A 21,535-nucleotide genomic window follows, 5' to 3' on the forward strand; every position below is an offset into this window, starting at 1 on the left:
GTTTGGATTGCAACTTTTGAAAAAGGGGATAATTTGGAGGGATGGAGATGGAAAAAATATACAAATCCAGCGAGATTAGTGGCTGCCTAGAAGGGAGGGCCTCATGACGGCTGCTTTCATAAGGAGGTCCAGGCTCCGTTGGGTACATCAACTCATGATCCCGGATAGGAATGAGTGGAACGTAGACCTCATCCGCCAGATCTTCTATCCTTTCGATGCCGACGAGATATGCAAACTCCTGATCCCAAGCTCAAATGTGAGCGACCAACTTGCCTGACATTATGAAAGGAACGGAGCCTTCACAGTTAAGAGCGCATACAAGCTAGCCGCAAGACTTTCTCAACAGGAGGCCTCCCCGTCCAGTTCTACAAGGGACGCCGACGATAGGAGCATTTGGGACTTGATATGGAAGGCCAAAGTGCCGGGTAAAGTGCGGATTTTCGGGTGGCGAGTGGCTACCAAGACACTAGCCACTAAAGAAAATAAGCACAAACGAACTCTTGAGACAGACGCAACATGCAGCATTTGCGGACGTGGGGTAGAGAATGAGTACCATGCAGTTGTGGAGTGCACCAAAAGCAGAGGTTTGAGAAGGGCCATGAGAGAAGTCTGGGTACTCCCGCCTGAGAAAAAGTTCAGATACACAGGGGAGGATTGGCTGCAAGTACTTCTTGACTCAGAGAACGAGGACACACGAGCAAAAATGTTGCTTCTGATGTGGCGCTGCTGGCACCTCCGGGAGGACTGTGTGCGCAGCAAAGGAAGACAAACAATCAGATCGTCAGTCCAATTTCTAGAGAAATATGAGAAAGAGTTCAGATTGGCGGGTACAGAGATGGACATGGGGTCGGATGGGAAAACCGCCTTCGGAGGGAGGGTTCCTGAACCAATTCCTGAAGTGAACCTTAACAGGTGTTGGGTCCCTCCTGTACAAGGTACAGTAAAACTGAACACGGATGCAGCGTTCGAGGGTGAAACTGGAGTGAGTGCTGCAGGAGGAATAGCCAGAGACGAAAGAGGTAGAGTGCTCTTCTCTGAATCCAAGGGACTGCCCCCTGCAGTGAAGTGGACGAGGCCGAAGCCAGAGCAGCCCTGGTCGGGTTGCACACTCTGGCCGGCCGGTACAATGGTCGGGTGATACTTGAAATGGACAACCAATCGATAGTCAAGGAAGTAGAAGCACAAACCCAACCACGATCTGCCTGCTATGGACTGATAATGGACATCAGACGGGCAATGGGAAGCTTCTCTGCTTGCAAGATCAGCCACGTGAAGCAATGCAACAATGCCTTGGCACATGGGCTGGCTGCCCTACACAGAAGCTTTGGCGATCAGAGGCTTGATTCGGACGTCCCACCTAGCCTACAAAATCTGATGTATTCTGAATGTGTCAACCCGTAGAGTAGTTGAGCTGCTCTAGTTCTCTCAAAAAGGAAACTTCCTGCATATATATATATATATGTGTGTGTGTGTGTGTGTGTGTGTGTGTGTGTGTGTGTGTGTGTGTGTGTGTTAATTTGCAAATAAAACATAATTATACCCCAGAAAGAAACCATCAAAATACCACTTTATTTATTGAAATAAAAAAACAACTCCCCACATACCAAGCCAAATGAGTACAAGACATTTTTTGACACTCATAAACTCTAAAAACGTCTTATAAAGATTCTTATAAAAAAGTTACAGAGATAGTAGTATATAAGGACAGTTGAATACATTATCAGAATTACACTCATCTTATCATTTGGCATGAATGATGAGCTACATCAAAAAGGAATTACACCCATCTTATCATCCGAAAAAGCATGTTATTTCACACTATCCAAATGAAACCGGGATCTCTTCCCTACACCCCATCTGAAGTAGGGGTAATTGTACGTCCGCTTGCCGGGGGAGGAGGATAAATCTTGGCAAGAAGCAATCCGACGGAAACCACGGCCGACCCAAAAACCAAGCGGCCGAGGGTCCGGTCGACAGCTGCCTGCTCTTTCTCCAGCAGCCTGCAGTGCAGACGAACGCACACACGGGAGGCGATTAGTGAGCTGCTAGTATCTCGTGGCTGCAAATCTTATATGTTACACTAGTACTAGTACTTACTTCATGTACGACGCGTGGCCTAACAGCCTTTTGGCATCGGCCATCGCCGTGTCGTCGAAGCCAAGCAGACAGGACCGCCACGACCAACGACCCTGCCACGGACCCCGTAGCTTTTGAGTGTCAATTCGGAATGAAATACTAAAAAAAGACGATGATGAGAGACGGGATTGAATGAATTAACAGGTGCTGGGCGGCCTTGCCTATAGCGCTGGTGAGAGTCCGGCGAGAGAGGAGTCGGAACGCGATCGTCGCCATGTCGCAACTCGGCACAATCGATCGGGGTTTTTTTTTTTGAACAAAGCAAGGCACCTGAAAGGTGCCCAAATTTCCATTGACAGCTTATGGGGTTATTACAAGTTACAGAGGCAACAGACTGAAGAATAAGAGACAGAGCCTGAAAAGAGGCTGCAATGGAGAAGCAAAGATAGGTTGAAAACTAATCAACCAGATGAACTGCAGCTTAAAGAAAAGACCACCAGCGCCGGTAGAGATGTGTTGTCATATGCTTGTGGTAACACCAGAGTCCAGCTATTCTTGCAGGCAGGAGGACCCTTACTTTGAGTGATGTTTTTAGTAGCAATACACCTTGTGTAGTTGGAACCCTGTGCCAGAGAATTGAGCTAGTTTGCGGAAAGGGTTCTGCTAATTCTCAGTCGACTGAGAATTAATGAAGTCTCAGTCGACAGGATTAACCATACGATTCGATTGATCTGTATTTGTCACTGATGTATTCCCATTGTTGAAAACCTATTGGGCTTTCTCTATTTGAGCAGCTGGCGGCTGGCGGGGTGCCTTCCGTTAAGTGGGCTGTGGGCTACGGTTTGTGGTCCTTCTCATTTTTCCTTTCCTGTTTTCTTATTTATTTTCTTAATAGGTATCCCACGTAAATATTTTGTATTTTCTTTCTTGTTTTTCTGTTAGGCTTGTGTGTACAGAAAGAAGATACGCGTATTTATCTAGTTTTTTTCCTCTTTATTATTTATTATTTATTTCTCTTTTTGTGTATTTATTTTAATATGTTTTATTTGTCTGTTTTTACTTTTATTTCTATTTTTGTCTATTTTTATCATTCATCTTTGGAAGATTTAAGTTTTGTAGAAGATACATTTTGACAAGCATGAACATTTTTTATTCTCACTTGTTGTCTTTTCTACATGTTTTTTGTTTTAATTTTATTCATGTATTACACAAAAACACATTTTCATCGTGTTTATATGCCCTAATTTTTTCTAGCGTGGGTTGATAGAGAAGAAGCTGCCTTTTCTTTTTATTTTCCTTGAAACAAAGCTCATGTCTCTAACACGCATCTGTAGTTATCGAGATCTACATGTTGAATTAAGTAGGGCACCAGAAGGTTGAATTAAGTAGAGAATCAGTAGGTTGAATCAATTGCATGTATTCTAGCCCGACCGTAACTAGATTTTTTTGTTTTGTCGGAGGGGGCACCGTTAGAGGGGGCGAGCAAGTTGCAAGCCAGACAACAGCCTCATAACTGCAAGTGTCGCACCTGCCCGCAACTTGCATGCCCCCCAACATGGTTGCAACTCGACTTCTGTCGGAGGGGGCTCCGGTAGAGGGGGCGGGCCAGTTGCAAAGCCCGCAACAGCCCCGCAACTGCAATGTCGCACCCGATCACAACTACATGTCTTCCAACCCGACCGCAACTTGACTTTTCTGTTCTGTTGAAGGGGGCGTCGGAAGGGAGGGGAGCGTTGCAAGCCCGACAACAGCCTCGCATGTCCCCCAACATGGTTGCAACTCAACTTTTGTTTTTCAGAGGGGGCGTCGGGAGAGGGGGTGGGCCAGTTGCAAGCCTGACAATAGCCCCGCAACTGCAAGTGCCGCACCGGACCGCAACTGCATGTCCCCCAACATGGTTGCAACTCGACTTTTCTTTTGACAAAGGAGGCGCCTGGAGAGGGGACGGGCTAGTTGCAAGCCCAACAACAGCCCCGCAAATGCAAGTGCCGCACCCTTCCGCAACTGCATGTTCCCCAACATGGTTGTAACTCGACTTTTGTTTTGTCAGAGTGGTGGCGGCAGAGGGGGCGGGCCAGTTGCAAGCCCGACAACAGCCCCGCAACTACAAGTGCCGCACCCGACCGCAACTGCATGTCCCCCAACATGGTTGCAACTCTAGTTTTCTTTTGTCAAAAGGGGCGCCTGGAGAGGGCGCGGGCTAGTTGCAAGCCCAACAACAGCCCCGCAACTGCAAGTGCCGCACCCTTCCGCAACTGCATGTTCCCCAACATGGTTGTAACTCGACTTTTTTTTTGTTAGAGTGGGTGGCGGGAGAGGGGGCGGGCCAGTTGCCAGCCCAACAACAGCCCCGCAACTGCAAGTGCCGCACCCGACTGCAACTGCATGTCCCCCAACATGGTTGCAACTCGACTTTTCTTTTGTCAAAGGGGGCGCCTGGAGAGGGGGCGGGCTAGTTGCAAACCCAACAACAGCCCCGCAACTACAAGTGTCGCACCCTTCCGCAACTGCATGTTCCCCAACATGGTTCTAACGCGGCTTTTGTTTTGTCAGAGTGGGTGGCGGGAGAGGGGGCGGGCCAGTTGCAAACCCGACAACAACCCCGCACCTGCAAGTGCCGCACCCGACCGCAACTGCACGTCTTTTAATCGACCGCAAGTGGACTTTTTTGTTTTGTCAGAGAGGGCGCCGGAAGGAGGCGGGCGAGTCAAATGACACGTGTTCTCACAGTGACACACATACGTACATATGTGATAAGATGACACACGTAGACATCCTAATCACGTATAGTACACTCTACAGGCCCATATCCATCCATCTGCATGCACATGCATCTGTACGTGGGCTGGCACCGTACGTCCGCGACCGCTGAAGAAAAGAAAGAAAAGGGTCGGGCCTAGTGACAACAGAAAAAGTGGGCAGCCCAGCCTAAAAATAACAGACAAACAAACAAGTAAAATGAAATAAGCCCAAGTGCTAAGCCGATTCAACCCAGCAGAAATAGAGCTAGTTAACAGGCCTAATCTACATGTGATGACATCAGCCGACTGAGACTTCGTGAAGTCTCAGTCGACTGAGACGTAGATAGACCCTTGCGAAAATCGTTAATGAGATCGAATACTATGGAAGCACACATGATATAACTGGAAAAAGGCTCCAACTACGAACCCAAACGAGAATCGTACCCGATCCGAAACCAAATAAAATCTCTACTATTTTAAAGGTTTTTTTTAAGTACTTGTGTACTATGTCATTAAACCCAAAGTGAGATTACCAAAACCAACGGTCATTTCCAACCCCAAACGTCGCCAGAGAGACAGGAGAAGAACCTCCTTCGTTGCCATACCTAGGAGGGCACCATAGTCGTAAGGGCTTTGTGAACCGAAGACCACGTAGCGGGCACATAACGTTGTGGCAATGTCGGCCGGGGTCGTCCCTGTGCCATCCCAACCTCAAATCTGGCGTCGCTCATCGATAAAGTCGAGAGAGACCATCAGATCCATCGTCCTTGTGCCTCTATCCGTGCTCCCGGTAAGCCATCTTGTCCCACGAGACGACGCCACCACCATGGGCAGCAGCCATCCTCCAAACATGAACCACACTACTCCTCGACTGCGTCAGAGACCACGGCACATCGACGGGGACAGAGCAGGAGGACACCAACCTCTGAAGGAATCACCACCCCGTTGCTTTGTCGCCGACATCCAAAAGACCTAATCCCGCCGATTTGACGAACCGGCGAGCAAACAACTCTGAGACACTACTGTGAGAGACGCCCCAAGTATGGGATTGGAGTTACCATAAAATTATTCTCCGGTGCGCTACTCCCACCACCCCAAGACGCACCTAGACAACCCTACCCTGCATGGATTACAAAATTTGCTTTATTCAGTGACAAAAATGGTGGCGAAACATGAAACATCGTAAACTCATTTTATGTGATGGTCCACCGCCACAAGGTGTTTCCTCCCGAGGCAACGCCCTCGACAACTTTGACAACGTTCCGGCCTGAAATCTGGCGACACTTTTGGGCGTCACTAGGCATGTCCATTTCCAGAGACGGTTTGTAGGGTCATAGAAAATGTTTCGTGTCAAAAAAAATTCGACGGGTTAGAAAAATAATAAAAAATGGTGTGTTGATGTTCAAAACGTAGTACCTTATAAACTAGATCGGTACTGCGCCTTGGCGCGGGGTGCCGGTCCCAACGATATTCTCAAGCAGGTAGTAATCAAGTTTGTAGGAAGCATGGTTCGACTCATATATTCAGATTTTTTGATTCAAAAAAAAAACATTCACTTGTACAACATGAGAGGGCGAGTACTCAGAGCAGGAAAATAAAAAGAAACCAAAAGCCAAACACAGTGGCGATAGAGATGGTAAAACATGGTACTACGGGTTCTTCATGTGGAATGTGACCACTTTCTCAAAGAATTATCATAACAGAGCCGGTCAACGACATGATCAAACATTAGTTTCTTTGCACGTTCCTACAACAAAATGCAATCAACATGAAAATAACTTTAAACTGACTGAATATTATTTCATAAAACCAAATGGGCACTTCTCCAACACATGTTCTGCATATTCTAATTCTGATAAAGCCAAGTACAAACCTGAAATTATGGAAATAATATCAGTTTAAAAACATCCAGGAATGTAAGTTAACTAAAACGAATGTCAGTTTAGCTCAATGCTACAAATAGTAGAATTCGCAAAAAAAAACTAAACACAAAAAGATATGTAATGCAGGAAATTGCTGAGCGAAAACATAAAATAACTCTAAACTTTGTTTCTGTGACCTACAACCCGAATATGTCAACGACCTGCTAGCAGCGGTCAGAGAGAAAGAGGGGGGGGGAGGATTGAACAAATATTGAACTCTCTCTCTCTCTCTCTCTCTGCATGTATAAGTTCATCCTAGTTCATAACATGCAGCAGTTAATCATCCTTTCAGCAGTTAATGAACGCAAAAATACACATTTTTTGCTTGTGATGATATACATGCAGCAGTTAATGTATATATCCATAAAACAAAGAATGTATGCCTCATATTAATCATCCTTTCACACATAACTTAACATGCAGCAAAAAGATTTAATCTATAGTTCAAGATTAATGAACGCAAAATGAATGAGTCCTTTACAGTAAGGCAATTATTGATTATAATGGAGTGTGAAGACATCATATATGTACTTGATGGAAATTGCAGTCATGAAAAGCATAGAATGAGTCGAGTACCTTCTGGTTCGCCCAATTTGCCCGTGGTCATCAAAGGTGTTCTCGAGATCAAACAACCAAGTATGAACTCCCAGACTTCTGACCAAATAGCAGGGTGTACACCTTAAACCACAGAGAATAGAGAGCCGGCCATGTTAGAGATTATATAAGGAGAGGTAGGCAAAAAAGTAATGGTCTTAAAATAAAATGAGGGATGTCTCAGATATCTTTACCCTTGTCAGAATCCAGTTTAGAACATAGGGAATATTTAGGGAGCCTTGTTGCAGAAATATAGCATGCCATTTTCAATCACCCAATGTTTTTGAAGCTGAAACTGAACCGATTGGCACTATTGATTTAGCACACTTCTCAGAGATTTGAATCCTTCCCATGGCGCCTCATTCCAACTGTACGCATACCCATGCCAAATTGATCACATTTGTAGGAGAGGGGGAATAACTGGAGAACATTTGAGTAAGTCAGGAGCCTCAGGTTCAGATGCCAATGAGGACGAATTGAGCATGCCAACCACTATATTCACATAATAAGATGAACTCATGTTGCACCAAGCATCGAGTTGTGCATAATGCTTATTGAAACAAAAGAAATATACTTCTCGGGAAGCAACATTGATTAATTACATTCTGAAATATGTTGCTCTAACATCCAGGAGTGAATCCTAGATTGCTTAAGCTAAAATACACACAGTATTCTAGTTCAGTTCGACTGCTGGTTTGTTGGCAGTATATCCATTCCAAACAATCGCTTCCATTCTATTTTAGATTTGTTGGCAATGACCAAATATTCACAGAATTCCCTCAGAGAAACACTACAATATACTAATCTTAAAACAGCTTCTGCCAAATAAATTCTAAACCTCATCTAGCAACATATTTGTGCATTGCAACTGAAAGTTCGTTTAGAAAATTAGATCCCTAGAAGAATCAACTCGTAGGTGTGCAAGACGTATCTCAGCTGACCTATGCAAGTGCTTGCAGGCAACTGTTAGTGGAGCCAGCAGAACCTGGTGAACCATGAACCTGAAGCTCTTTGTCAGCCATTGCGACCTGAGAGAAATTCCTCATGATTTTCTTGCAATTCCTATAGACAATCCCTGGATCAATAAAGCTCACTCTGATTTGCTAAAAGAATAATTTACTTTATTCCTGTTTATATGTTTTGCTTACTCAGCCTAAATCAGTAGCTTTAAAATTTATTTGTGGTCTCAGTAAATTATACACCGACAATGAACTGCTATATACCACCTCTGAAACGTCTAAAACATGTTTCAAATCTGTCTCAGTTGTTCTTATTGAAGAACTGGCTACCGGCTGTCTTATTTCAAGCACCTGCAGTTCGTAGAGAAAAACAAAAGATATCCTGCCTAATGGCAGAAGGACCAACCATCCACGGAGTAGTGGTCAGGTGACCATAGTCAAACAATTCACGTACATAGTCTAAAGGCCTGTGTGGTTTTCGTGCACCAGGATATAAGAACTTCAAAAGGATATATCTACATGACCAGTGCAATGGTCCAGCCAAAGGTACATGACAACAAAAGCTCGTTACACACACTACCTACGAAGCACCTGGTACACATCATACATACGAACAGGATATAACTAACTACAAGGCTAGCAGCAGTTCCTGAAATAGATCACAAGACCTAACTTGTGCATGCGTCTACACGCATCATGATCAGGGAGGGAACCAAGCCTACCAAATCGGAACACATCAGAGAGAGAGAGAGAGAGAGAGAGAGAGGCGGGGGAGGAGACCTTGATATGGTGCATCCATGGCGGCGGCGGTGTGGTCCGAGGTTGATGGTCGCGTCCAGCTCGACGGCGGCGCGGATCCAGAAGCCCTCGCCGTGGCTGTGGCCGTGGCAGATCTGGCCGCCACCTAGGGAGAGGCCGGCGGTAGGGGGAGGGAGAGGGCGCGGTGGTTGGGCGCCGGCCAGGAGGTGGAAGGAGGAGGAGGGCGCGGCGGCGGCGGCTGCCGAAGGCTCCTCCTAGGCGCGTCTCCTCCGCCTGCGGCGCCGGCAGACTGCGGCCGCATCTGGGTCAGACGGCGACAGAGAGGAGATGGAGGCGGCCAGCGTCTCCATCCTACGAGATCTGCGAGAGGGGTGGAGCGAGTGGGAGATGACGGGGCGAAGGGGGCGATGGGGAGGATGGCTGGTGGCGACGACTGCGAGAGAGAGAGAGACATGCGGGAGAGAAGCGAGGAGAGGTCGAACCCTAGGCGTCTCTTCGATTGGGGAGGAGGCAGCGAGAGGCAGCGAACCGGGAAAGGGCACGTTCCACCGGCCTATGGAAATCCCAATATTGCCCTCGGCGGGGTGCTGTATTAACCGGCGGTGGCAGCGGATATTTACCGCGAAGTGAAACTGTTCATTGCTACAGGGACTCGGTTATGATCCGGCGGCCCAAATCATCTGAGGGCTCGATCCGACGGCTAGAATCGCATCAGGAAAACGGATCGGACGGCCAGAATCCACTGAACTCTGAGGAGGCGCGGGAGTTACTGGATCTCTTATTTCTCGATTCTTCCACGTTAGAGTTCATAACATATTACATTCGAATTTTTAGGGTTTAGGGTTTGAATGCTTTTATCAAAATCCATTGATTAATTTGTCCATGCATGCTCTTATTATAGTGAACTATGAGAGCATGAACCAAAAATATGATCACATAGAAATATATTGCATTGTGTACAAGTTAATCTAATCTTCAAGCCAAAAGGTGGTCAGCAAGAAAGTTCTTTTCCTACAAACGAACACCTTTGCCTTTTGGATCATCTCAATCCCATGTCATGCAGACGCCGTCCTCTTGCATCAATAGTTGGACAGTATCCCACATGTATAAATTGCAGGAGGACATTTGAAAGAAAAAAGAACACAAGGCCATTTCAAAGATTACAAATATCAAAAATATTATAAGGTTCAAATTCCAATATTAGAAGGCCCAAATTCAAAGATTGCAAGGTTCAAATTGATATTAGAAATAAAATTCAGCTTCTTCAGAATCTTTGTCATGCAATATTTCTGCGAAAGGATCAGTCACCAAGAAGTCATATATCGGCTTCATACAAAGATTACCGAATAATTTGACATTTGAACTTTCAAAATGAAATTCAACATCTGCAGAGCCTTTTTCATTCAGTTGTAGACGCCTGCACTGATCAGCAAACTATTCATTTATGCGCACTAAATATAGGGCAAACCTCATTACCTCGAGCACACTTGCTTTCCGAACAAAGAACCTAACGGATTTAATCTCTGGTTTGGTGCCTCGGTACTCATTCGAAGTAATCTCCGTGAAATAGAGATCAAGGTATTTGATGGGGTTGTTATATTGCACCATATTTTCTACTTTCGGGCCTCTTGTATCTACAAACAAAGACATCACATTAGTGTCTAGATGTTGTGTTGAACACTACGGGCCTCTTTGATTTGCAGGATTTCTAAAATACACGAATAGAGTGACATGTTATCTTCAATCGTTCATGATTAACATCTCAAAAAATATATGTATTGAAATCGTCAAAAATTCCTTTAGAAATCATAGTACATTTGTCATTGTAATCATGTGTAAAAGTATCAAAAATTTGAACTCCGTTGTGGTTAACAATTAATAAGAAAAGAGCATTACCTCGATGTATAGCTTCTCCGTGCACAGAAAACATCTAAGGAATCTAACAACTTGATCCTAACTGGGGCCGATAGATTGTAGTACTAAGACCTTCAATGTGCGCAGAGACGGGGTCAAGCTTGTGGGAATTATTTTCTGGATGAAGTCGAACATCGATCAACAAAAAATAGATAAAATGTGATGTACAATAAGATGGAGAAAAAGAAGACTGTTGTACCTGAACTGATATGAATCCAGTAACAAGTTCAAAGAATTTAACACGCGCATAGCCCAATACTGGCAATTTCGGTACGTCAATGACCTTGATTCTTGTTGGACCTTCTTTATCGAGTACAAACAATCTCTCAAGGAAAGGCCAATTCTCAATGACCATATCGTCAAACACCTCAACTAACCGATGTTACGGCACCAGCAATGCACATAAATTGTATGGACATTTGTCGAGGCGATATGGAGGCTACTGAACCAATCCATCACCTGAAGACGAAGGTATTCAAGTGTTATACAGCCATAGAGGAGGCGCTTCAAATCCTCCTTCGAGATGCTTGTAAGGACATATTTATCCCTAAGTGTTTTGGTGATTGATGACAACGCATTTGCGGACTAATCGTGTGCCATGAGTATCCCAGACACTTCTTTGCTAGGCACAAGACGATTGGGTGCCCCTCGAAGACTGACGAAGACGGCGTCTTTTCTACGTTTCTTTTTGGTGGATTTGAGTCGTAGGAAAGCCGTACTATTAAGAGGGGGTCCGTGTTGGAAAGGTTTGGGTGAAATCATCACGTACACGTCTCCTTCTTATCCCCTCCTTCTTCCTTGGAGCTTCCTCTGTTTTCTTGCCTCCCTTGTCTGGCTGTCGTTGTTGGTTGCGGTAGTACTGCTCCTGGGTCAACGGTAGTACCGTAGGCATCCGCGGTAGTACCGCGCGGTGGCGCGGTAGTACCGCAGGTGCCCACGGTAGTACTGCTCCCCTGGAGCCGCACTACCGCTGCCCACCAGGCTAGTGCCGCCCCTTTGCGGTAGTAGGAGCGGATGTAATTTTTTACATCCGCACCTACCGCGGTAGTACCGCTTTCTCCGTGCGGTAGTACCGCGCTATGCGGTCAGGCAGTAGTACCGCCCCTCGGCAGTACTACTGTGTCGGGTTTTTGCTACTTCCGTTTCTTTGCGGAAGTAGGCACGAAAGTTTCCCTTCTCCCCTGGCTGGGACTTTTGCCTCGCGGTAGTACCGCATGGGGGGCGCGGTAGTACCGCGCGTGCGGAAGTTCCGCCCCCAACTTCTGTGCGTCTGTTTATCGGTTCTGTGCTGGGATTGCGGTAGTACCGTGGGTCGGTACGGTAGTACCGCACAGCCGTGCGGTAGTACCGCTTGGTTGCAAGCAGTAGTACCGCGCGGCCTTGCGGTAGTACCGCTGGCCAGACGCGGTAGTACCGCTGGCCGCGGGCTGATTGGTGGGTAACGGTTGGATCTTTTCCACACACTATATAAGGGGTCCCCTTCTTCCCCGTTGACTTACCTCTTCCACTACTAAGCTCCATTATTGCTCCAAGCTCCATTTTCGCCCGATCTCACTCCCTAGCCAACCAAACTTGTTGATTTGCTCGGGAGTGGTTGAGAAGGCCCCGATCTACACTTCCACCAAGAGATATTTGATTCCCCCCACTAATCCCTTGCAGATCTTGTTACTCTTGGGTGTTTGAGCATCCTAGACGGTTGAGGTCACCGCGAAGCCATAGTCCATTGTGGTGAAGCTTCGTGGTGTCGTTGGGAGCCTCCAATTGAGTTGTGGAGATTGCCCCAACCTCGTTTGTAAAGGTTCGGTCACCGCCTCCAAGGGCACCAATAGTGGAATCACGGCATCTCGCATTGTGTGAGGGCGTGAGGAGATTACAGTGGCCCTAGTGGCTCCTTGAAGAGCATTGTGCCTCCACACTGCTCCAACGGAGACGTGCTTCCTCTCAAAGGGAAGGAACTTCCGCAACACATCCTCGTCTCCACCGTCTCCACTCTTGGTTATCTCGTGCCTTTACTTGTGGAAGCTTATTTGTTTCATATATCTTGCTTGCTTGTGTTCCTATCCGTATTGCATCATATAGGTTGCTCACCTAGTTGCATATCTCGACAACCTACTTTGATGCTGAAAGTGCAACTATCCCTAGGTGGTTTTGGTAATTCATAACAACATATAGCTCATTGAGCTAATGCTATTCCAAGATGACTATTTCAGGAAAGCTCAGTGATTGGCATGGCATGGATGTGAAAGTGGAACCCTCAAAATGCTAAGGACAAAGGATTGGCTCAAGCTCAAAAGCTCAAGACTCTTCATTTTATATTTTAGTGATCCAAGATCACATTGAGTCTTTAGGAAAAGCCAATACTATCAAGGATGGATGAGGTGTTGCTTAATGAGCCTCTTGCTTCATGTGCTTAGTGATATGCTCCAAAACCCTCAACTACTTTCCCATATCCACAAATGACCTAAACCCTAAGCCAAACTCGGTCATACCGATTCTTTCTATCCGGCGCCACCGAGTTTCACTTGTCATAAGCCACTGCCAAACCCTAGCAATTCGGTTCTACCGATAGGGATCTCGGTCTCACCGAGATGGGATTGCAAACTCTCTGTTTCCCTTTCGTAACTTTTCGGTCTCACCGAAAGAGTGAATCGGTCCCACCGAGATTGCAATGTAAATTCAGTGTTTCCTTTTTGTAACTTTTCGGTCTCACCGAAAGAGCAAATCGGTCCCACCGAGTTTGCCTGACCAACTCTCTGGTTAGCTAATTACCAAATTTGGTCTCACCGAGTTTGTGTAATCGGTCTCACCGAGATTACGTTATGCCCAAACCCTAACCATATCGGTCCTACCGAGTTGCATGTCAGTCCCACCGAAAATCTCTAACGGTCACTAGGTTTACCTTTTCGGTCCGACCGAGTTTGTTGATTCGGTCCCACCAAGATTGGAAAACTGTGTGTAACGGTTGGATTTTGTGTGGAGGCTATATATACCCCTCCACCTCCTCTTCATTCGTGGAGAGAGCCATCAGAACGCATACACAATTCCAACTCACATGTTCTGAGAGAGAACCACCTACTCATGTGTTGAGATCAAGACATTCCATTCCTACCATATGAATCTTGATCTCTAGCCTTCCCAAGTTGCTTTCCACTCAAATCTTCTTTCCACAAAATCCAAATCCTATGAGAGAGAGTTGAGTGTTGGGGAGACTATCATTTGAAGCACAAGAGCAAGGAGTTCATTACCTACATGCCATTTGTTACTTCTTGGAGAGTGGTGTCTCCTAGATTGGCTAGGTGTCACTTGGGAGCCTCCGACAAGATTGTGGAGTTGAACCAAGGAGTTTGTAAGGGCAAGGAGATCGCCTACTTCGTGAAGATCTACCGCTAGTGAGGCAAGTCCTTCGTGGGCGATGGCCATGGTCGGATAGACAAGGTTGCTTCTTCGTGGACCCTTTGTGGGTGGTTGCTTCTTCGTGGACCCTTCGTGGGTGGAGCCCTTTGTGGACTCGCGCAACCGTTACCCTTTGTGGGTGGAGCCCTCCGTGGACTCGCGCAACCGTTACCCTTTGTGGGTTGAAGTCTCCATCAACGTGGATGTAGGATAGCACCGCCTATCCGAACCACGGGAAAAACATCCGTCTCTCCAATTGCGTTTGAATTCTCCAAACCCTTCCCTTTACATTCTTGCAAGTTGCATGCTTTACTTTCCGCTGCCAATATACTCTTTGCATGCTTACTTGAATTGTGTGATGATTGCTTGACTTGTCCTACAATAGCTAAAATCTGCCAAGAACTAAAATTGGGAAAAGGCTAAGTTTTTATTTGGTCAAGTAGTCTAATCACCCCCCTCTAGACATACTTTCGATCCTACAAGTGGTATCAGAGCTTTGGTCTCCATTTGCTTTGATCTCCATAGCTTTTGGTGGTCATAGCCTTGGTTTCACAACCTAGGAGAGTATGGCGTCTAGCGAGGGAAATTATCACCGTAGAGGTCCTTACTTTGATGGTACTAATTTTGCTAGTTGGAAGCATAAAATGAAAATGCATATTCTTGGACATAACCCCGCCGTTTGGGCTATTGTGTGTGTTGGTTTGCAAGGTGACTTCTTTGATGGGAAAGAACCAAACCGTGAAGCTACCGCGGATGAGTTGAAGATGTTGCAATACAATGCTCAAGCTTGTGATATTCTCTTCAACGGATTGTGCCCCGAAGAATTCAACAAAATCAGCCGTCTTGAGAATGCAAAGGAAATTTGGGACACTTTGATTGATATGCACGAAGGTACCGACTCCGTCAAGGAAACCAAGTTGGATGTGCTTCAAAGTCAACTTGACAAGTTCAAAATGAAGGATGATGAAGGTGTCGCTGAAATGTACTCTAGGCTTGCTCTCATCACAAATGAGATTGCCGGCTTAGGAAGTGAAGAGATGATCGATAGATTCATCATCAAGAAGATTCTAAGAGCCTTGGATGGAAAATATGATACCGTGTGCACATTGATCCAAATGATGCCCAATTACAAAGATCTCAAGCCAACGGAGGTGATTGGAAGAATTGTTGCTCATGAGATGTCACTTAAGGATAAAGAGGAACTTCACAACAAATCAAGTGGTGGCTACAAAGCCTCATGTGAAGCTCCTACATCATCAAGTGAGAAACAAAACTTCAATGAAGAATTGAGCTTAATGGTGAAGAACTCCAACAAGTTCTACAAGAGTAGAAGCAAAGATAGAAGCTTCAAGTCAAGGTCCTACAATGACAAAAGATCTTCTAGTCGAGAGCAAAACTGCTACAGTTGTGGAAGACCCGGACACTATTCCAATGAGTGTACGGCTCCCTACAAGAGAAGAGAAGATTCTCCAAAAAGAAGAAGCAAAGAATCACCACCAAGAGAGAGAAGGAGTAGAGATGATCGTTATGAACGAAGATACTCACGGAGAAGCAAGGATTCGGAAAGGAAGGAAAAATCATCAAGGAGCTACACAAAACGAAGACATCAAGCTCATGTTGGTGAATGGGTATCCGGCTCCGACTCCGACAGCCACTCCGAGAGAAGTTATCACTCCGACTCCGAAGATACTCAAGATGAAGGTGTTGCCGGTCTAGCACTTGTGTCAACCAACTCCTACGACATATTTGACTCACCAAATGAAGGAATTGGAAGATGCTTCATGACCAAAGGTCCTAAGGTAACACACCCCGAGTATGTTGATTTCAATAGTGATGAAGATGACTTATTAGGTGATGATTTGCTTGTTGAGAACTCTAGTGATGAATACTATGATGAAACGTTAATTAATCATGCTAATCAAGATAAAACGAATGACAATGATAAGGAGAAGATTGAGGCTCTAACTGAAGAACTAAACACTCTTAAGTTAGCTCATGAAACTATCTTCGAAGATCATCGAGAACTTTTAAGAGCTCATGAGAAATTACGCTTTGAAAAGCTCAATCTTGAGCAAGAGCATGAGTTCTTAAAAGCAATCAATGATGATCTCCACAAGAAAAGTTCTCCTTACATTGCCAAGCGTTTACTCTTATCCACTTACATGCTTCAAGTCAAGTCTAGTAACAAGAACAAGAAAGATTCTTCCTCTAGCAGTAACAATGATCATGCTAAATCCAATATTGTTGCTTCTAGTAGTTCTCTTGATTCCACTAATGATTCTCTTAGCCAAGTTACACTTGAGCAAGAAAATAGCTTATTGAAGGGAATTATAGAGAAAGGAGTGTACAAAAGCCTTGCCAGGAGTAAGCAATTCGAGGAAATTGTGCGCAAGCAAGGAATGCACCGGAAGAATCAAGGTGTTGGTTTTGAATGAAAGTTCAATGCCAATGGAGTTGAGTGGGAAGAAGATCAATACCCCAAGACAAAGTTTGTTCCTCAATAAGAGAAGTATGATACTTCTTTCAAGGGGACACAAGCTCAAGATGATCTTCCACCACAAGACTACAAGCAAAAAGGCAAGGACAAGCTTCAAGAGGAAATTGATGCATTTGAAGAAGCTCCTAAGACCTTAGTCAAGTGGATTCCCAAGACTACTTCAAGTTCCACTTCATCAAGTACGACTACAACTCCAAGGATTCCCATCAAGATGGTGTGGATCCAAAAGAAGAAGAACTAGAGAGTTCTTGAGGGTGACTCCGCCAACATACTTCACTCTTATCATTTTGGCAAGAACAAGTGCAATCAACTTCCACATCTTGCACTAGTTCAAGGAGTCACAAACCCTCTTGTTGTTAAGACAAGGGACAAGGTAACCTAAAAGTTTTCATGGACATCATCTTGTGTGTGCATCACTCTATGTCTATGGATATCCTTGTTTGTTCCTTGTGGGACTAACCCATGTAGGTATTGAAAGTGCAATTCACTCAAATGGATAGCTCCAAGTGATCTACATCAACATTGAGCATCCACATCTTCAACATCTACATGAAGTCATCATCGACAAAACCCAAGGTTAGTTCATCCCTCTAAGGGGGATATCACATCTAGGGGGAGCTTTACTCTAAGACTTGAGCTAAAGCAAGTCTAAAGATGTGAACACAACAATGCTTTATGTAAAAGTGGTAACCCCACTTGAGCTTAAACGATGAGTATGACCTATGATCAAGTGTTCTCACTTGACTCCTAAGTCAATATACTCATATATAGATGACCTTGTCATCGCAAATTGCTTGATAGATGCTAGAATTGGTTGTGCATGTCTTGTCACATATTTCATTTGCCATCTTATTGTGTGAGCATGCTGGTTGCATATTTTACTCATTCGAGGACATCCACTTGTTGTTTTGATTGTTTGGTTTTATTTCCTTTTGCCAAGTGGATGGACAAGAATGCCTAAGAACCTCCTCTAGCTATCTATGCTTTTCTCGTCTCAAACTCTATTCATGCTACATCACAAAATTTGATCAAGTCAGATTCGAACCACTCTGTGTGAGGAGCGCTCGGAGTCCCCGATTCGTCATAGACTTAAACTTCCAAAACCTCTTTATGATTCTCGGTCTGACCGATACCCTACTTTCGGTCCTACCGAGATCATTAAGTTGATCTAGGTTTTCGATCTCGGTGCAACCAATTTGAACCTTTCGGTCACACCGAGTTGCAATAAATGTCTACAGTTTTGCATCTCGGTGCCACCGAGTTGTTCCACTCGGTCACACCGACAGGGTCGGGCTATATATAGTCACGGGCAAAATTTGGAAATTTCTCCGAACCCCTTCGCCCGCGCGATAGCCTGCTCTGCCAACTTGGTCTCCGAATCGTCTCCTCGCCCCCAGCCGCCTCCAGTCGCTGGTCTCCATCGCCGTCAACGGAATTCAACCCCGCCGTTGCCGCCGTAGCGAGTCTCCGCCGAACTAGGGTATGGACTCGATCTTTGTGCTATTCCCCAATCTGATTCTTAGCACATTGTGATCATCATGATTCTTGCCACGTTTGATAAACTTCTATCCAGTCAATGAACTCGTAGATTAGGTTTGATTCGAAAATTCTAGGTTTAGGTTTCCGCCGAAACCTTCTCGGACCCACCGAGTTGAAAAACTCGGTCCCACCGATTTGGCTTATGCCATTGCACAAGTGAGACTCGGTCTGACCGAGAATTACTTATCGGTGTGACCGATTTTGGAACTCTGTGAAACCCTAGCAGTCTCGGTGCCACCGAACTGTGACTCGGTCTGACCGAGTTCACTAGTTTAGGTTCCAAAAACTGCTTCCGTATCACCGAGTTTGAAAATCGGTAGATCCGAGATGATTTCAGTGGGAAACTAAAACTAAGATTTTGAGTCATTCTTTTACAAAAATCTCTGCATTTTGTGATGCTCATCTATTCTACCTCATCTATAAACTGTTCACAGGGTCAGCAGTCAGCTTGTTCATCATGTCAAACCAGAGTGATAGCCAGAACATGTCAGAAGAGCAAGTGCAGATGAGTGAGGGCACTAGTCCCTCAAGTTCTTCAGATGATGGCAGCAGAAGTACTCCTAGCAATCTGCCAAAGGCTGCCACCAGACTGAGGAAGAAGAGAACCTCAGAATCAGAGGATGAAGATTATGTGGCAGAGGAAGAGGAAGCCACATCAAAGAGAGTTGAGCCAGCACAGGGCACAAATGTTGGGGAACGTAGCAGAAATTCAAAATTTTCCTACATGTCACCAAGATCTATCTATGGAGTCATCTAGCAACGAGGGAGGAGTGGATCTACATACCCTTGTAGATCGCGCGCGGAAGCGTTCAAGAGAACGGGGTTGATGGAGTCGTACTCGTCGTGATCCAAATCACCGATGATCCTAGCGCCGAACGGACGGCACCTCCGCGTTCAACACACGTACGGAGCAGCGACGTCTCCTCCTTCTTGATCCAGCAAGGGGGGAGGAGAGGTTGATGGAGATCCAGCAGCACGACGGCGTGGTGGTGGTAGTAGCGGGATTCCAACAGGGCTTCGCCAAGCGCTGCGGGAGGAGGGAGATGTGTCATGGGAGGGAGAGGGAGGCGCCAGGGCTTAGGTTGGGCTGCCCTCCCTTCCCCCCACTATATATAGGGCCAAGGGAGAGGGGGGAGGCGCAGCCTTGGCCCTTCCTCCAAGGAAGGGTGCGGCCAGGGAGGAGTCCCTCTTCCCCAAGGCACCTCGGAGGTGCCTTCCCCTTTTAGGACTCTTCCTCTCCCTTGATTCTTGGCGCATGGGCCTCTTGGGGCTGGTGCCCTTGGTCCATATAGGCCAAGGCGCACCCCCTACAGCCCATGTGGCCCCCGGGGGCAGGTGGCCCCACACGGTGGACCCCCGGGACCCATCTGGTGGTCCCGGTACAATACCGGTGACCCCGAAACTTGTCCCGATGGCCGAAATAGCACTTCCTATATATAATTCTTTACCTCCGGACCATTCCGGAACTCCTTGTGACGTCCGGATCTCATCCGGGACTCCGAACAACTTTCGGGTTACCGCATACTAATATCTCTATAACCCTAGCGTCACCGAACCTTAAGTGTGTAGACCCTACGGGTTCGGGAGACATGCAGACATGACCGAGATGACTCTCCGGTCAATAACCAACAGCAGGATCTAGATACCCATGTTGGCTCCCACATGTTCCACGATGATCTCATCGGATGAACCACGATGTCAAGGACTTAATCAATCCCGTATACAATTCCCTTTGTCTAGCGGTACGATACTTGCCCGAGATTCGATCGTCGGTATCCCGATACCTTGTTCAATCTCGTTACCGGCAAGTCTCTTTTACTCGTTCCGTAACACATCATCCCGTGATCAACTCCTTGATCACATTGTGCACATTATGATGATGTCCTACCGAGTGGGCCCAGAGATACCTCTCCGTTTACACGGAGTGACAAATCCCAGTCTCGATTCGTGCCAACCCAACAGACACTTTCGGAGATACCCGTAGTGCACCTTTATAGTCACCCAGTTACGTTGTGACGTTTGGTACACCCAAAGCACTCCTACGGTATCCGGGAGTTGCACAATCTCATGGTCTAAGGAAATGATACTTGACATTAGAAAAGCTTTAGCATACGAACTACATGATCTTGTGCTAGGCTTAGGATTGGGTCTTGTCCATCACATCATTCTCCTAATGATGTGATCCCGTTATCAATGACATCCAATGTCCATGGTCAGGAAACCGTAACCATCTATTGATCAACGAGCTAGTCAACTAGAGGCTTACTAGGGACATGGTGTTGTCTATGTATCCACACATGTATCTGAGTTTCCTATCAATACAATTATAGCATGGATAATAAACGATTATCATGAACAAGGAAATATAATAATAATCAATTTATTATTGCCTCTAGGGCATATTTCCAACAGTCTCCCACTTGCACTAGAGTCAATAATCTAGTTCACATCGATATGTGATTAACACTCAAGGTCACATCCCCATGTGACTAACACCCAAAGAGTTTACTAGAGTCAATAATCTAGTTCACATTTACCATGTGATTAACACTCGATGAGTTCTGGGTTTGATCATGTTATGCTTGTGAGAGAGGTTATAGTCAACGGGTCTGAACCTTTCAGATCCGTGTGTGCTTTACAAATCTCTATGTCATCTCCTAGATGCAGCTACCACGCTCTATTTGGAGCTATTCCAAATAACTGTTCTACTATACGAATCCAGTTTACTACTCAGAATAATCTGGATTAGTGTCAAAGTTTGCATCGGCGTAACCCTTTACGACGAACTCTTTTACCACCTCCATAATCGAGAAAATTCCTTAGTCCACTAGTTACTAAGGATAACTTTGACCGTTGTCCTGTGATCCATACTTGGATCACTCTTGTACCCCTTGACTGACTCATGGCAAGGCACACTTCAGGTGCGGTACACAGCATAGCATACTGTAGATCCTATGTCTTAAGCATAGGGGACGACCTTCGTCCTTTCTCTCTATTCTGCCGTGGTCGAGCTTTAAGTCTTAACTTCATACCTTACAACTCAGGCAAGAACTCCTTCTTTGACTGATCCATCTTGAACACCTTCAAGATCATGTCAAGGTATGTGCTCATTTGAAAGTACCATTAAGCGTTTTGATCTAT

The 21,535-nt window shown here is 45.7% G+C and overlaps 1 protein-coding gene and 1 long non-coding RNA gene across 6 annotated transcripts; both read right to left on the bottom strand.

Annotated features, from left to right (window-relative positions):
• Window positions 1-1,708: 1,708 nt before the first annotated feature.
• LOC147979032 (uncharacterized) lies at window positions 1,709-2,352 on the bottom strand. The gene is made up of 3 exons (XM_087516699.1): window positions 2,276-2,352; window positions 2,098-2,193; window positions 1,709-2,000 (listed from the first exon to the last, which is right to left on the bottom strand). The coding sequence occupies exons 1-3, from the start codon at window positions 2,350-2,352 to the stop codon at window positions 1,847-1,849; spliced, it is 327 nt and encodes a 108-aa protein (XP_087372825.1). The 3' UTR covers window positions 1,709-1,846.
• A 3,974-nt stretch (window positions 2,353-6,326) lies between these two features.
• On the bottom strand, window positions 6,327-9,593 carry LOC125543443 (uncharacterized). Of its 5 annotated transcripts, none has more exons than XR_007298449.2 (5): window positions 9,073-9,579; window positions 8,275-8,395; window positions 7,528-7,701; window positions 7,316-7,417; window positions 6,327-6,690 (listed from the first exon to the last, which is right to left on the bottom strand). It is a non-coding gene; the product is annotated as an uncharacterized LOC125543443 (long non-coding RNA). The 5 variants fall into 5 exon arrangements; XR_007298448.2 differs by having other exon boundaries at window positions 7,528-7,753; window positions 8,275-8,361; window positions 9,073-9,577; XR_007298445.2 differs by having other exon boundaries at window positions 7,528-7,753; window positions 9,073-9,577.
• Between the last annotated feature and the right edge of the window lie 11,942 nt (window positions 9,594-21,535).

The sequence above is a fragment of the Triticum urartu genome, chromosome 3A, assembly GCF_056163025.1.
Source record: "Triticum urartu cultivar PI428250 chromosome 3A, HENAU_Tu73, whole genome shotgun sequence".
NCBI lineage: Eukaryota > Viridiplantae > Streptophyta > Magnoliopsida > Poales > Poaceae > Triticum > Triticum urartu.